Source organism: Hippichthys cyanospilos, chromosome 15, assembly GCF_059441005.1.
Source record: "Hippichthys cyanospilos isolate Australia breed blue-spotted pipefish chromosome 15, RoL_Hcya_1.0, whole genome shotgun sequence".
NCBI lineage: Eukaryota > Metazoa > Chordata > Actinopteri > Syngnathiformes > Syngnathidae > Hippichthys > Hippichthys cyanospilos.
Window position 1 is genome coordinate 9,724,207 of NC_142383.1, and position 15,168 is coordinate 9,739,374.

General features: G+C 36.3%; 1 protein-coding gene across 2 annotated transcripts in view; it reads right to left on the reverse strand.

The window, feature by feature from the left end:
* Positions 1 to 1,265: 1,265 nt before the first annotated feature.
* il11ra (interleukin 11 receptor subunit alpha) overlaps positions 1,266 to 15,168 on the reverse strand; it is a 29,463-nt gene continuing 15,560 nt past the window's right edge. Inside the window, exons 2-12 of one of the 2 annotated variants that reach the window (XM_088435892.1) lie at positions 14,113 to 14,209; positions 11,080 to 11,146; positions 9,968 to 10,134; positions 9,548 to 9,662; positions 8,184 to 8,347; positions 7,725 to 7,888; positions 7,494 to 7,638; positions 6,220 to 6,312; positions 5,376 to 5,478; positions 5,167 to 5,246; positions 1,266 to 3,636 (exon numbers count right to left, since the gene is read on the reverse strand). In XM_088435892.1, the coding sequence (XP_088292018.1) occupies positions 5,168 to 5,246; positions 5,376 to 5,478; positions 6,220 to 6,312; positions 7,494 to 7,638; positions 7,725 to 7,888; positions 8,184 to 8,347; positions 9,548 to 9,662; positions 9,968 to 10,134; positions 11,080 to 11,146; positions 14,113 to 14,209 (1,194 nt within the window). In that variant the 3' untranslated portion in view covers positions 1,266 to 3,636; position 5,167. Of the gene's footprint in view, positions 3,637 to 5,166; positions 5,247 to 5,375; positions 5,479 to 6,219; positions 6,313 to 7,493; positions 7,639 to 7,724; positions 7,889 to 8,183; positions 8,348 to 9,547; positions 9,663 to 9,967; positions 10,138 to 11,079; positions 11,147 to 14,112; positions 14,210 to 15,168 lie in introns of both variants that reach the window. The other variant, XM_088435891.1, reaches the window with a different exon arrangement.

Genomic DNA, 15,168 nt, shown 5'->3' on the forward strand with positions numbered 1-15,168 from the left:
TATATATATATATAGGCATTTTCTTGTACACGGCATTTACATGCATAGTAAGGCTTTTTTGTGAGAAAAACTTTCTTGCATGGTGTTTTTTCCACACCCATCCCTCTAAAAAACCTTACTATTCATGGTCAATTTTTGAAAAAAATAAACAAAATAAAAAATAGCCGTAAAAATAAGCCTTAAAATACGTGTTTTTTCATTCACAAAAAAGCCTTACTATACATGGGCATATTATTTTGCAAAAAAAAAAGAATATGCATTCTTAGTCACACATGGTGTCCCCCCCCCCCCCCCCAGAAAAAAAAAGCATCGTCATTTATTTTTTTTTTAAAAAAAAAAGGCTTTCTATTCAAGTTTGTTTTTACGTAAAAACAATAAAGCCTCACAATGCATGGTAATGAATAATTAAATAAAGACATTACTAAACAGTCATATACACACACATATATATATATATATATATATATATATATATATATATATATATAGAGAGAGAGAGAGAGAGAGAGAGAGAGAGAGAGAGAGAGAGATACACATATATTTATATAGATACATATTTAAAGGCATGTTTTTGTACACGGCATGTAATATATATATATATATATATATATATATATATATATATATATATATATATATATATATATATATATATATATATATATATATATATATATATAAAGGCTTTCTTTTACAAACAGTATTTGAAGTGGGGTTTTTTTTGTATAACAATGTATACTTTAATAAGGAATTTTTTATTTTTTAATGCAAAATTGACCATGTATAGGAAAGTGTTTTTTTAAGGCCATGTATAGTCAGTCTTTTCTCTCATCCCCACCCCCCCCCCAAAAAAAACATCCTTAAAGCCTTAATATGCATTATAGTTTTTTCAAAACCCTTGCCAAAAAGAAAAAAAGCCTTATCATACACAGAAAAAATGGACAAAATAGTACACACAAATGAATAGGTTGTTTAAGGACAATGGCTAACTGAGCTGGCAGTTGTCTTGCTACAATTACTTCAAAGTTGTTTTTTCTCCCTTCTCCTTAGAAATGCACTTGTTTCCTTTTGAGTCAAAGTGCAGAGATCGTTTTGCACAGAGATTTTTTCTCTTGTCAGTGGGAGGGAGCGATGTGATGTGATGCACCATTATTTTAATCTCAATAAACAACATCCTGAACTTGTGTTTGGTACGGCAGCAGAAAACCACACAACTCAAAAGTTGCAGCTTTTACTGTTACAACAAACCACCCGAAAACTGCTGATGTGATAAAATAGTATTTATTTTTTACAGATACATACATGGGCAGGAAGGGAATAACAGCTTATGATGATATCTTGCAAATGAAGCAAAAAAAAACATGAGGATGCCTGAGTGTACAAACAACAGGCTCCCGGCATCACATATTAAAGAGGGAAGAACATTTTAATGGAGAGAAAGAAAAGGCTCACATGGAATTATGGACTGTCATTAATAGAATGGAAATGGCATTTGTATTACAAAATACATCTTTTTGTTGTGTTTTTAATTCAGTTTCATTTTCATAAGTGTACCTTTATCGATGCAGGTCATAATCTGGATGAATTATTGACAATGGTTCAATTTGAAACGCTTAATTGGACAGTCCATTCCCATTTTTAAGCTTTTTTTTTTTCCATTTCATTGGTATTTGAATTCAATCACTGTCAAGAAAAAAAGAGAACCTCATGAAAAAAAAATGCAGTGACACTGAAAAGCAATTCTTAATAGAACAGCTTCATAAAACTTATCGAGACAACAAACACAATGTTGGGCACACACATACAGATAACTCTCAGTGATGTTCTTATATGCTGTTCTCTGGAATTTCAAACTTTATTATTCACTTCAAATGTTTCCTACCATTTATTTAAATATGAATTCCCAATAAGCTAAAATGACTGAACTAATGTGCTATCCCAAATCGGCTATGTACATCCAAAAAAATAACCAGGAAATGTGTTTCATTTCATCCATGTGATATACAAAATTACAAAAAAAACAACAAAGCTTCAACTAGACCTGTGCATTCGATGTGGGGCTAGCTTGAGAGAACATACAGTCGTCAAAACACAACTAGCTTGACTTCTACGCACCTTGTGCTCCTGATGCATCGTACACAGTCAGTCAGTCATGGACTGCACAGCTTTGGATCACGACAGTGTCGTCACGAGGACACAGGAGAAATACGAAAGAAAAAACACTAAACAAACTGAGGTATTTGGGGCTTCTCGTGAGCACTGGCCAACCAGTCATTACTGTTTACCAAAGATCACAAGGTTTTAGGACCCAAGCGCAGAGAGACAAAGATTGGCTTTTGTCAGGTAACCACGGTAACCGTGATCCTCGACTATCTCGCCAAACCACATGGCCATAATACTACTGGTCAAGCGCGGACTTGGAACTGACCCATAATTTTCCTTTCTCTGCAAAACTGTAATGAATAGATCCATCTTTACTTACTGTGGTGTCGGCCTTCTTATCAGAACTGTCACCTTGCTTGTGAAAATAAAACACAGAAACGTTCCTATCTTCGATCTTGTGCGCTACGTTGAACAGAAAGCTTGTCGGCGCAGCTGCAAAATGTTTTCGGACAATTTAGTAGCAACCTGGACAAAAAATAAAATTGGACTGTACTTCAAAACCACATCTGTAAATCACAAATTTGCCAATTATATTACATAGCTTGTACAAAATCCTACTAAACCATCATGTGAACGGGCTCCTTATTAGTGAGCCAAAGTTGCATACTACAAATGCTTTTGGGATTTTTCTTTCTTTCTTTCTCTAACCTCCCAAAAATATGCTTTTAAATTGTTGACCTGAACCGGAAAACTTTCAAAGTTGCTACACTAACTGCTGAAAACTACTATGGATGCATTTCAAATGATTAAATTAGTCAAGTGAATACTGTTTTGGATGAAATGTTTGTTTGATAAAAGAAGCTAAAATGCCCCTTCCACTGACTAATCTGAGTCATCATGAACAAATTGACGAAAATATTACCATACTTATTCCAATAAAATTTTCTAGCGCTGGGAGTTGTGATAATGCTGGTGATTTGTGACCAGGTACTGTATTTATCGGGTCCCCGTCTCACCCCAAGTGAGGCATACTTTACACTTACACACCCTCCATGGATGGATGATTAAAAAGAGGCATTTAAAAAAAAAAGAACATGACCATGCAACATAAATACAAAAAGAATACGTGTTTACAATTCAAGTTGCTCACTTGATGTCAGCTGCCCTTCTTTAGTCCTCTTGACACTAGAATGCAGCCGGTCAAAAATTGCAACGTTGAGTCTGTCTGTTCTAACGGACACTTGTAGACCAATGTCACTGGCGACTACCGGAATCACCTGAGGGGGCGGACAAAAGATCTTCCAGGAGGCTCGTACTGCAGATGCATGTTGGGAAACGTGGTTTGACTCGTGAGTCTTATATGTTATGATTGTAAAGGGACATTGGTCGGATTGTTAGCGTCGTCACAGATCCTAAACGGATTCCGGTTCGTTTGTTGCAGTTGAATATGGAACGTCGGCATGCTGTCATGATGGCCGAGTCTTCAGATGAGCCCTAGAACGGGCTGAGGAGTAGATGATGTTTGACATTAACCTAAAAAGACAGGACGCCACATTAAAAACATCCATATATCATATCGGTAAGCACTGCCAGATGAAAATAACAGAGTGGAGAAGATATTTACAAGACCATAATATGTGCTGGATATAGCAACTCGAGGACGCGATTTTCTTCAATGTATCATGTTATGGTATTTCATCAAAATGGTGTTTAATGAATTCAGCCAAGAGATGTATTGTATTTACTCCCATTGTGTTTGTTTGTCTCACAGCCATGACGCATGTTTGAACTTTGCAAATGGATTTAGAATAAGAGAGTGTGCCCTTTAGGTTTATAATTATCTTCACCACAGAGGCCATGTGTGCCATCCGCAACTATCTGCCAAACGGGCAAAGCTGAGGAGATGTACAACCGCACGCCTGGGAAGTGATCATAGTCAGAAAACATGTGCAACAACACGAAAAAAGGTGAGGGGGATTATACCATTTGTTCCTGCAGTCTGTTATGCACAAATATGGTGGTGGTGACCCGAGGCTCATCTTGATCAAATTACGTCAAAGATTTTCTATTGTGTGGCCGTGGATGCGTTGTTTTGACAAATAGTTTTCTCGAGCTTTCCAGTGTTCCCGCGTTTAACACATGTTCCCAAAAACATACACAAAAATCAAAATCTGTGAAATAGAGATTGAACTTTTTTTTCCATTTGGTCCACTTTTTTCTGTTTATTTTTATTAAAAAAATGTTAACTATTTATTTTGTCTGGTCTAAGGAGGAAAAATACATTCAATAAAGTTATGCTCAAAAACTACAAAAAAGGGTTTGAATTTGTTTTTGTTTTTTGGGTCTTTGACTTTGCAAAATAAATTAAAAATAAATAACGTCTTTTTTCTTCTTTAAATTTGTTTTGTTTTAGTTAAAACATGCATAAATGTAAATAGTGAGGTAAACCCATTATAAAAAAAAATATAGTCATGAATAAAAATCAGTGAGTGAAGCCGCAATACTTGAACCAAAGTTCAGTGAGGGAAAACAGTATGTTGGTTGGGCAACTCTGGGATATTTTAGATATTTCTGTCTTAAACAGATGAGATTTAAGTAATCAGCTCATGAGCAAGCATAATAATAATCAGAAACATGGTTGAGGGGGTTTCCAAAAAATGGCATGGTGGGTTTAAAAAAAAAACACTTTACAAAAAATAAGTCTTACTATACATGGCCTTTTTCTTTTTCGAAAAACAAAAAACAACCTAACTCTTCATGGAAATTTTTACTTGTTTTTTTGTTTAATGTTCTACTTTATTATATTCTATTATAGTGCTATTATATTACTATTCAACTAAAAACAAAAACAAACAAAAAAAAACATACACTGTCATTATTTTCAGAAAAAAAAGACCTTAATATCAAGAGTGGGCAATATCGGTCCACAATGGCTACTATGCTGCATCCAATAATCAGGATTAGTGTCACCTTAAACATGTAGAATAGTGGCCTCGAGGACCAGATTGATTTGTTTTTCTTTGTAGCACCACAGTTTCACTTTTAGCAGAGGGTCTCACTTACATCAAACTGGCATGGACTTCATTTTGACCATAGAGGTGAGCTCTTGTTTGGTCACATGTTCACGCCGCCTGTGCCTCACCCTGCAAACAGAAAACAAAAACGAGTTACAATTCACACAAACGAACGCCCAAAAAAAAAGAAAAAGAAAAAAAGAAAAGAGAACAATTGGTTCAAATGATTGTTTGTTGTGAACTGTAAGAATGCCTTACCACACCACAAAGATGAGAGAAAGGACAGTGGCTATGATAACCACAGCAAACAAAACCAGCAGAATCACCAATCCCAAATTACCGTCATCCTGTTGAACCGGCTCTGGAAAGGAGAGATTAGACATTCATTGGAAAAGAAGCTCAAAGTAAAATAAGTCGTTTAAGAATTCATAACTACGTCTCTGGGTTGTCAGAGGGACACATGAATGCGCACATATATTTTTGACATAAAATCACACTAAATAAGCAAACATTGCTTTACATTAATATTTACAACATGTTGACCTCATAAAGTACACAAATACAAATCAAAGTGAGGGCCAATTCACATTTTAAAAATTCTTGTGGTAGTACACTGATTGATGCGGAGTGACTGAGAACACACAAAGAGAATGCATCTGGTTCACAAAACATTGCGAAGCTCTAATCACTCACAGATGCAGTTCTGCAAAATTGAGTGTATCATGGAGCGACTTTCGAGCGTGTACTTTTTGAGTGTACCAAAGAACGACATGCCAGGTGCATTCTGTAGAGAACGGCCAGCTTTCAAGCAATTACCTTTTCATTATTTCGTATACTATAGAAAGCAACGACAGCTCACAGGTACGTTTTGGTGGAATTAAATGTCATTTGGCCATTCGCACTAGCAGTAAATGATGCCTTATTATTGTGTCAGTGATGATGGCTGCATGCTGTGACAAAAAAGTGCTTCGATCTGTCCAATTTCGTTCAAACCCAAGAAAAACTTTTTTTTTTGACAAACAGTCAGGCGTGTCATTATATCACATTTACGGCAAAAGTGATATTGCATGCGACCGCACATTTATCATTTCGAGAGACTTACTAAGTGACTTTGAAGTCGAGGTTTCTGGCTTTGTGTTGAAGGGAAAAAAATAGTCTGGAATATTATCCTCTGGAGGTTCAGATGTGGTGGGCTCTGCAGGACCGACACACAAACACGTACATACGTCAAGTGCTGTCGACACCAACGCTTGCTCAATTCAACATTTCACGTTCTCGAGAGGAATCAGTGGAAACTTGCACATAACAAAAATAAGCAGATCATCAGTGGTTATATTTCAAGCTAAATTTATTTACCAGGATTTTATTAAATGCAAGTGTTACTAAAAAAAAAAACACAAAACTTTTATCAAGTCACGCATGCAAACAACAATCGCACTGCATATAAAATGAGCTGTCTAATTCCAGACTCATTTATTTTTTTTCAAAGTTCAATTCAAAAAATTAAACTTAACCACAAAAATAAATTAACTCAGTGCCATGGACGGAAATTTTTGTCATGTAAAATACTTAGGTTGTGTGCCACTGACAAGAAAATTTATCACCTGTTTTTTTTTTTTTTAATATGAATGAATAGATACACACACTAGTGGCCATATTATAAAGGGGTCTTTTAAGATAACGCTTGCCACTGAACAAGTTCTTCTTCTTTTTTTTTTTTTACATTAAAAAATACCCTCATTTCCAGCTCTGTGGGCTTTTATTATCATGGAAAAAGAAAAAAAAAATATTTGCCTTAATGTATGAATTTCTGTCCCCAACCTGAATGCCTGAACAAAAGCTGGTGATGTAAAGCAATTACATTTTTTGTAACAAATTAATTGTGATTCATCATATTTTTTAGCAAAAATCTTGGAATAAATGTAAAATCCAAGAAAAACAATATTTTATGTATTTCAGACTCTTGCAATAGCTTCCTCTGATACGTAAAATAATTACTTTCATATAAAATAAAATTGTTAAAATAAATAAATTGTTAAATTAAAATTCATTCTTTCTCACTTCTAGGTTTAGTTCTGCCCCTCACCACCAGACTCCAGCAGCATTTGCAAGGCCAAGGAGAGGTCACTGAAGCAGGAAGTTTTGTACAACTAATACAGAGTTTGAAAACAAAGTGTGCATTTTTGTTCAATTTTTCAATAAGCCATTACACAACTTTTTAGAGTAAAACTACAGAAACACCCATCTTTTGGTTGAAATCTCCAAATTTAACGCTTTAACTTTGACAGCCCTAAAAATAAGATAAAACCGAATGAATGAAAAAAAAAGGTTTTCCGTATTTTTTTTTTAATTGCAAATGTCTGATCATTTCCTAACCTTCCCAGGGCCGCCCATAACGCAGAGGACTCCAGTCACTCCACTGACTCTCCGCATCTAACTCATCCCTCGCTCGTACTTGAACCTGGTGAGGGTGGCCTGCCAAGGCATCAAAAATGGTCACTTGGGTCTCCTCTGTGTAAATCTAAGCAAAGAGAAGGCGGAAAAATAAGAACAATGAAGTACACTAATGATATGTCTGAAATTTACTGACGACGACTCCTTACTGACCTCTGACCAATATTGCGATCCATGCGGCCTGTATCTTATGTGAAACATTAGAGGGAAAGCATCATGTAGCGGCCACGAAGAGGGAAAGTTCCATGAGATAATCAGCCTCTTCGGAAAGTCTTCCACCTCATTTACCAACACTGACTCTGGGGGGTCAGGTTTCACTGAAACGATAGAAAAAGTGTTTGGATAAGCTAATAGCTGAAAACATTCCAGGTAGAAACCCATTTACTTGGAATTTCTGTTTTGTTTTGGGGTTTTTTTTTTCGTGTATTGAAAATTCTCATGATGATAAATTTTTATTGAGCATCAAGCAAATATATGTCGTGGGATTCATCCAGATACTTCTTGTTCCTCCATATTCAAAAACATGCAGGTTGGATTGACTGCACACGCTGAATTGTCCATCGACGTGAATGAGAGTGTAGTTTTCCCACCTAAAAGAATGTTCATACTTACAGAGCATATCTAACTTAAACCGGGCAGCCGTTGTTTCAGACCCAAGGGCGTTTGTGGCCGTGATTTTAAGCGTGTGAATGGTCTGCCAAAAGGATGGGTGCTCCACATCACAGTACTTGTGAACTGCATCCACTAGACAAGGTTGCCACTCTTGGCCACTACCCCTTGAAAAGGAAAAAAATATGGCTGACATGAGAAAACTTTTGAAAAAAACAAACAAAAAAAACAAACTGAGTCTATTATGTGTCCACTGCTGTCACTAGAAAATGTTTTTTAAAATCCATTATTCCATTGAAGAATCAAGTAATTCCCATTTTTTCATATTCCACTATGGTCGGATGTAAATTGGAGTGGATATAATGATCAATAATTTGTTATGTTTTATGCATTTGAATTTTTAGACCATACAACCACCAGCAAAATTTGTCTGTGCAAGCTAGTTAGCATTGTGACAACACGCTAGTGATTAGAATTTAAGGACAACACACACTGCAATTTAGTTCACACCGACATAATGTATATTATACTACGTACGTTACACATATGATTGTTTTTAAATACACTTACAGTACAGATGATGTTTCAACAAATACGTATTCCATGAGTAAACCTGAGAGTGGAGCTGCCTGATAGCTACTATGTGGTCAATAACTTCCTGTTCTTTTTATTATTATTCATCATCTTCTTCTTCTAGACAAGCATACCTGGGCATTAAACGTTTCATTCTTGACTGCCCCCTACTGGCAAAAATGTAAATACTTAAATTGAGCCACTATAAAGTTGGTTGTTTGTAGGGGCAGGGTATATTATTGGCTCATTCGGCCTTGGTGATTTGTGGGAAGGTCTTTCCTTTATTTTAGGAAGCTCCCTGTGCCAATATTGTCTTTAATGAAAGCTCGCTAACTACGAAATCAGTAAGTGCTTTTAAGCACACCAGTTGCATTAGCCATTTGTTCAGCCACAAGGTGGTGCACCAAAACAAGCAATGGGGTTATATTTATTTATTTTTAACACTCATGTTTTAATTGGAAATTTTTCTAAGCTTGTAATATTCTCTTTTTTGTGGAGTCTTTCCCACTGGCCATTGTAACACTACGCACATCTGTAAGAAAAGTCTGTGTAGCAAACAGTGGCGCACTTCGAGGCGGATATTTTTAGTCGACCTATGTTTTTTGAATTGACTTACCTGGCTTGGTCGACTTTCCCCCCCCACCCCTACACTGCAAAGTTGCATCCCAAAGTAGACCACACACAAATCCTCATTATAGTTGACACAAATGAATAGGATGGTTCTCAGGAGGACATGTAATCTGCAACCGAGTGGTCACTTCACATGAAGTTGAGTTGCAGTAATTGGCATTTACCTGAGGGAGGCGTTGTACTCGACTGGGAGAAAGGTCTTCACTGATTCTACCCAAGAACAGCGAACGTGAGTGTGATTAGGAACTTGACAGGAAATACTAAGAAGCCCAGGAGGATCTGGAAGAACAACAGTCAGAGTTCACAAGTTATATTATCCCTGAAATTAAGTAGTAGGAGTAGTGGTGTCAAACGAAAAATAAACTGTATATCTTTGGTGCCCTCTGCCTCGAAAGGAAGGCCACTTAGGGAGCCATTTCCTTTTAGAGGCTGTTACAGGAAGTAGAGTCTTTGTCATTGTAGTGGAAATAACCCAAGTTTCCTTCAAGGACCAATGTGACCACCACTGTTTCAAATGTATAACTGAACTTTTAAAATTGAAGACATATTAAAACTTAAAAGACTGAAGAAATGAGAACACTTACGGCCCAGTCTGAGTTTGGTGGAGTGAAGGAGAAGCCCTTGGTTGTCATAGCAACTGTAGTTGCCCTGGGCTGAAAGGTTGACGTGCAGCAGAACTAACGAGCCATCTGATGTTACTTTGTGCCATGGTAACGCTGGGCTGTCATCTAGTTGCCACACCACTGGTATCCTACTGGGAAAACATGTTATTAAGCTTGGGAAAACTTTGCTCAAAAGAGAATTATTGTGCACTTTTTCTCAAAACTGCACTGTGAAAATTTGCAGATGCCAAAGAAGCAAGATGAGAGTATAGCATTTCTTCAAGGTGATGATGATGATGATGATGATGATGATGATGAGAGGTGATGAATTTCACCCAGTCAAATTTTTTTTTCAAAATTGCAAAAAAAAAAAAGTATTTACATTTTGGTAGCTGGTTTGAGCCACAATGCCAGAAAGTGTGTCATTGTTTTCAAAAGTAAAATCATGTTTGCAAATGTTTTATTTCGATTCAAATGGAAAGTAAACATGCCTCTGTGCAGAACTAAAGAAATCTGAGAAAATAACATTTTTGGTTGCACAATTGGTGTACAATAGATAAAGTTGTAAGAACATTAATTCATTTTTTTGTGTTACTAGAAGTTGAATGTTTCTTATATTTAACACATTTTTGCTTAATGTATGTCACAATACCATTTACAGTTTAGGATTTTTTTTAAACAAACACAACTTAAGGTTGCGTGTAAAATAGTGACATCTATTTGCTCAATTTCAATTTCTAATTATTGCTTGAAAAAAAATGTTATGTTTTGAAAGACATAATGTTATCAACAAATTTCATGATAGTTTTTTTAAAGATACAAAGTTAAGGTATGGATTCATGTGTGATCAATAATGACCCCAGTGTTACTTGTATATAAATGCTGTAAATGGTTGGCGTGCATAAAGGTAAAAAGTTATTATAATTGGCAAATATTGGCCATTTTTGGCGGATTTAAACAGCAAGTTGATTATTATGTAGTAACAATAACGTAAATTAACAAAGAATGGCGTGTGCATTAGCCGCAAACTTGCCTGTTGTAAAAGAGAAATGCAAACAACAAGATGGCATAGACGCACGTTTTGAATTCCTTACTTAATTTGTGACTTCCCACATGCCAGAGTCACATTAGTGTCCAAGCGTCCGTACTGCACGTCCGAAACTGCAAACACAGACGTCACATAAAATATTAAAGCAAACTGCTTGTCTGGCAGACCTGCAAGCAGTCATATTTTGTGCCGGCATGGGCTGAAATAGTGTGACGTATGTTGTCACAGTTAACCGTCGGGACACGATAACATGACCAAAGAAGGTTAGTGGTGCTTCAGGCTGAACTGACTTGGACTCGTTTGTTTGCAATGAAATGGCTCTGAGTGTTTTGGCTTCTCTGGAAGCTTGTCTGTGTAATTATTTAAAGACCATTGATCAGTATCAAAAAAGACACTTTGACACAATCATATACTGCAGTTTAATTGTAAGGAATAATACTAAATCAGAATCATTTTTATTGGCCAAGTATGTTAAAAGCACACTCACAAAATTTGTCTTTGGTAGTTTGAGCAACTTTAATAGTGCAGAAACTAGCAACTATACCAAAATGTGCATTTAGCACATGGCAATTTAGCAATATCGTACTATCTATGGTATTTTGTTTCTGTCAGAAGCCGTTTGAGTCTCAGAGAATCAATGTGTCGCTTCTTCATTCTACATCAAACTGTTTTGTGCGCAGGTCTGAGAGAATGTCTGTGTGTCTGTCTGGATTCAAGTAGGGATCAAATTTCCATTGGCATATAAATATGTCCAATTATCAGGCCATTTGACTGCAGTATAAAATCTTGGCACAGCTTACAAGACAATCAAATTATTTCTGCCCCAAATCACACTCAGTGTTATTCAGCAACGAGCGGCCCTAACAACACAATTGCAATACTACAATTGACCACAAATATAAATATATATATAAATATATATATATATATATATATATATATATATATATATATATATATATATATTATATATACACACACACACACACACACACACACACACACATATGTATGAAGGAGAAGAAGACACAGTACAAAACTAAGAGCAGTATATACCTGACCTGAATAAACATTTGACTTGAATTTAGTAATTTGCCAAGTGGGTATGATACCTGCAGTATAAAGTGTGTGTGTGCTTTGATTGCTACATGATATGAAAGTTGGCTTTTACAGCACATTTCGAATGGAAAAATATTTGACAGGCAGCACAGGGCTAAGCACACAAACTTGAATTAATTCATAACCTCTGTGCCCACTCTTCAGGACTTGGTAACTCACAACTTGGCCTAAGTTTGAGTTTAATGTTTTTTGTACACGCTAGCCATCTAGACTTGTATGACCGTTAAAAAGGTTACTTGTTAGCTGTGTACATCTTGGAAAGAATTCCCCAAAGGAAACCAAAGTCTGATTCTGTCTATTTCATGATCAAATCATTATAGTACCGAAGGCAAAACAGCAAACGCACTCCAACATGAACGACATCAATAAACACCTCAGGGCATGTCAACAGGAAATTATTTCAATGGTATTGAGGATTTCTGAAAATCTTTCACTTCACATCGAGCATAACTTCTTTCCTCTTGCCACGTTTTTAAATTGCGAACTTATGTATAACTCCATCGTGGCCTGATAAATTTTTTGCACATCTCTGTTTTGACTATATGACCTCATTGCTCCAACTATTTGTTTTAAAGGGGAAGTCAACCCAAAAACAATCATCACAATGATGTGTTCTACATATTAAGCTTAACATGGTATTCTAATTAAGATTGTGTTTGTGGAAAATGAATTGTTTTTATACAACTCAGTCAGTGGCCATTTTGCCACTTGTTATCGACTGAAAAATGCCATCACAGTTGCTCACAGCTCACCTGTTTTGTGAGTTTGGTCATATGACATATGCAAGCTAAGGTATGATTTGCTCATTACCTGGCCAACTGTGATATCATTTTAATTTGACAGGGAGTGGCAAAACGACAGCCCCTTGAAAGTGATAAAAACAGGTAGAGTAGATTTCCTGCTTATCTTCACCTTTAAAGTTTTCCCATTTGAAGTTTTTAGCTCATCCCTCTCAAAATTTAATGAGATGTCATTTTGCTAATACCCACAGAGGATGCACTCTTACCCTGTTTTTTGTATAGGTGTTTTTGCATTTGTATGCGTTATTGCTGGAGTAGTCCAGAGCTGGCTGTGTGCATTCATGTTTTATGGGCAGTCAAGCACATTATTTCACAAACCTGCAGCGTTCCACTCTAATCTGATTTTGCCTCTTGGCGAAAGGGCCACACAGCATATGCTCAAGTACCTCATACTCACATTGATACAAAAAAAACAAACACACACACACATATTTAAGTGTGTGCTACCACATATGCAAATAAACATCTGCACAAATGTATATGTAAAGGGAAGTTGCATTTCTTTCTTCGCTGAAATCAGTCAGTTAAAAAAAACTATATTCCCCGCCCCCCGACACACGCGCGCGCACACACACACACACGCAAGGGGGGGGGTCGGGTTAAGTACCGGTAACAGTTTTCCTTTAAGGGCTAAGAGCAAGTCTTGTTAATGAAATGATTTATTAAACCACAACTTGGCTCAGATGATAGACAGAGAGGAAAAACAGAAGATGGAGATTAAGGAAAGAGGAAAAATGTCTCGTAGGAAAGAAATATGCGCCATGACAATTTCATTATACGAGATTAACAAGAAACTCAAAAGAAAATCAAACACTAACTGAAGAAAAATGTGACTTTAACACAGACCTAAAATATAAAAGTGAACAAAATTGTGGTAGCACCAGATAAAAAAAAGTTTTTCTGAATGTGTCAGTGTTTTATGATGTTTTCCCAAAAGACAAAATATACAGTACAACCAGTTATTTTATTCTAAATGCTAGATGTGTGTCCTCCCTCTTTTCTCCGGCAGTTTCTTGAACTGAGATGGGTCAACAGCACTAAAAATAGGTCCAAAACATTCTCTTTTTATGTGAGTATATATATGCCTTAGAACAAATATATTTAAAGTGCTCCCTATGATAAGGGGAAGAGATCAGGGATGTTCTTGAAATATGGGTTACCTTCATTGGTCCAAATCTGAGCACCGCTGAAACACAGTGACCAAGATAAAAACCAGATGACTGTCAGACTCCCAGGACTGGACAAAAAATCTGGCATCTGGAAAGACACAGAGGGTATAATCATGAGGAGGGGCAAAGACTAACAAGATCTGCAGCTTTTTAAGAAAAGGACAAAAAAAAAGACAAAAAAGAAAACACAAACACCGCATGATATTCGGGGACATTCTACCTCCGAACTTGAACTACAGTTATTACAATAATCTCCATTGCATCGTTAAAACAAATGTTACCCAACAGTTACACAAGACTCAAATGTAATGTTTTATTTTTATTTTTTTTCCCTAATCAAAAATAGTTTTCAGCATGTCTCGATCAAGGCAAGCTGAGTTTTTTGGCACACGTTAGGTCAAAACATATGTTTTTAAATGACAAATAATAAGCTTTCGTCAACGTAAGATATTATAGTTGGCTGATTTAATAGCAGATGGCTGCCAGGATCTAATCATTGGTCATAAAAATGACCCGCAGTAAATGGATCCTTGATTATGGAGAGTTACGTTTTAAAAGTTGATTATGTGTCATTTTTGGTCAAATTGGGGGAGAACCTCTGACTTCAGGAAACGTGATACCATCAAAATAGGAGACAGCCCAACTCCAAGGCCAGTAGACCACTATCCTATGAAACCTAAATCTGCAATTCAAACCATTTTGTATGTCAGGACACATATTTAGAATGGTTAGAAAAATCCTTGAAAACTTCCAAAAGATCAGCAAAATATTTCTTGGTCAACTATTTAAGAACAACAGACTAACATGAAAGTGGGGAAAATGTTTTGAGGGTTTTTTTTTTTTTTTTTTAAAGATTTTCCATTATTAGCTTCAGTAGGTAAGAAGAGACACCGACATTTTGTTGAGTAATATGGATAGGACGAGGTCTTATATGATGACATGTGCCACAATATTTTTATTTATTTTTATAAATACACTGCTTGTTAGCAGCACGGCTCAGTGGTAGAGTGGTCCTCTACCAGCTGAGAGGCTGTGGGTTTAATTGTG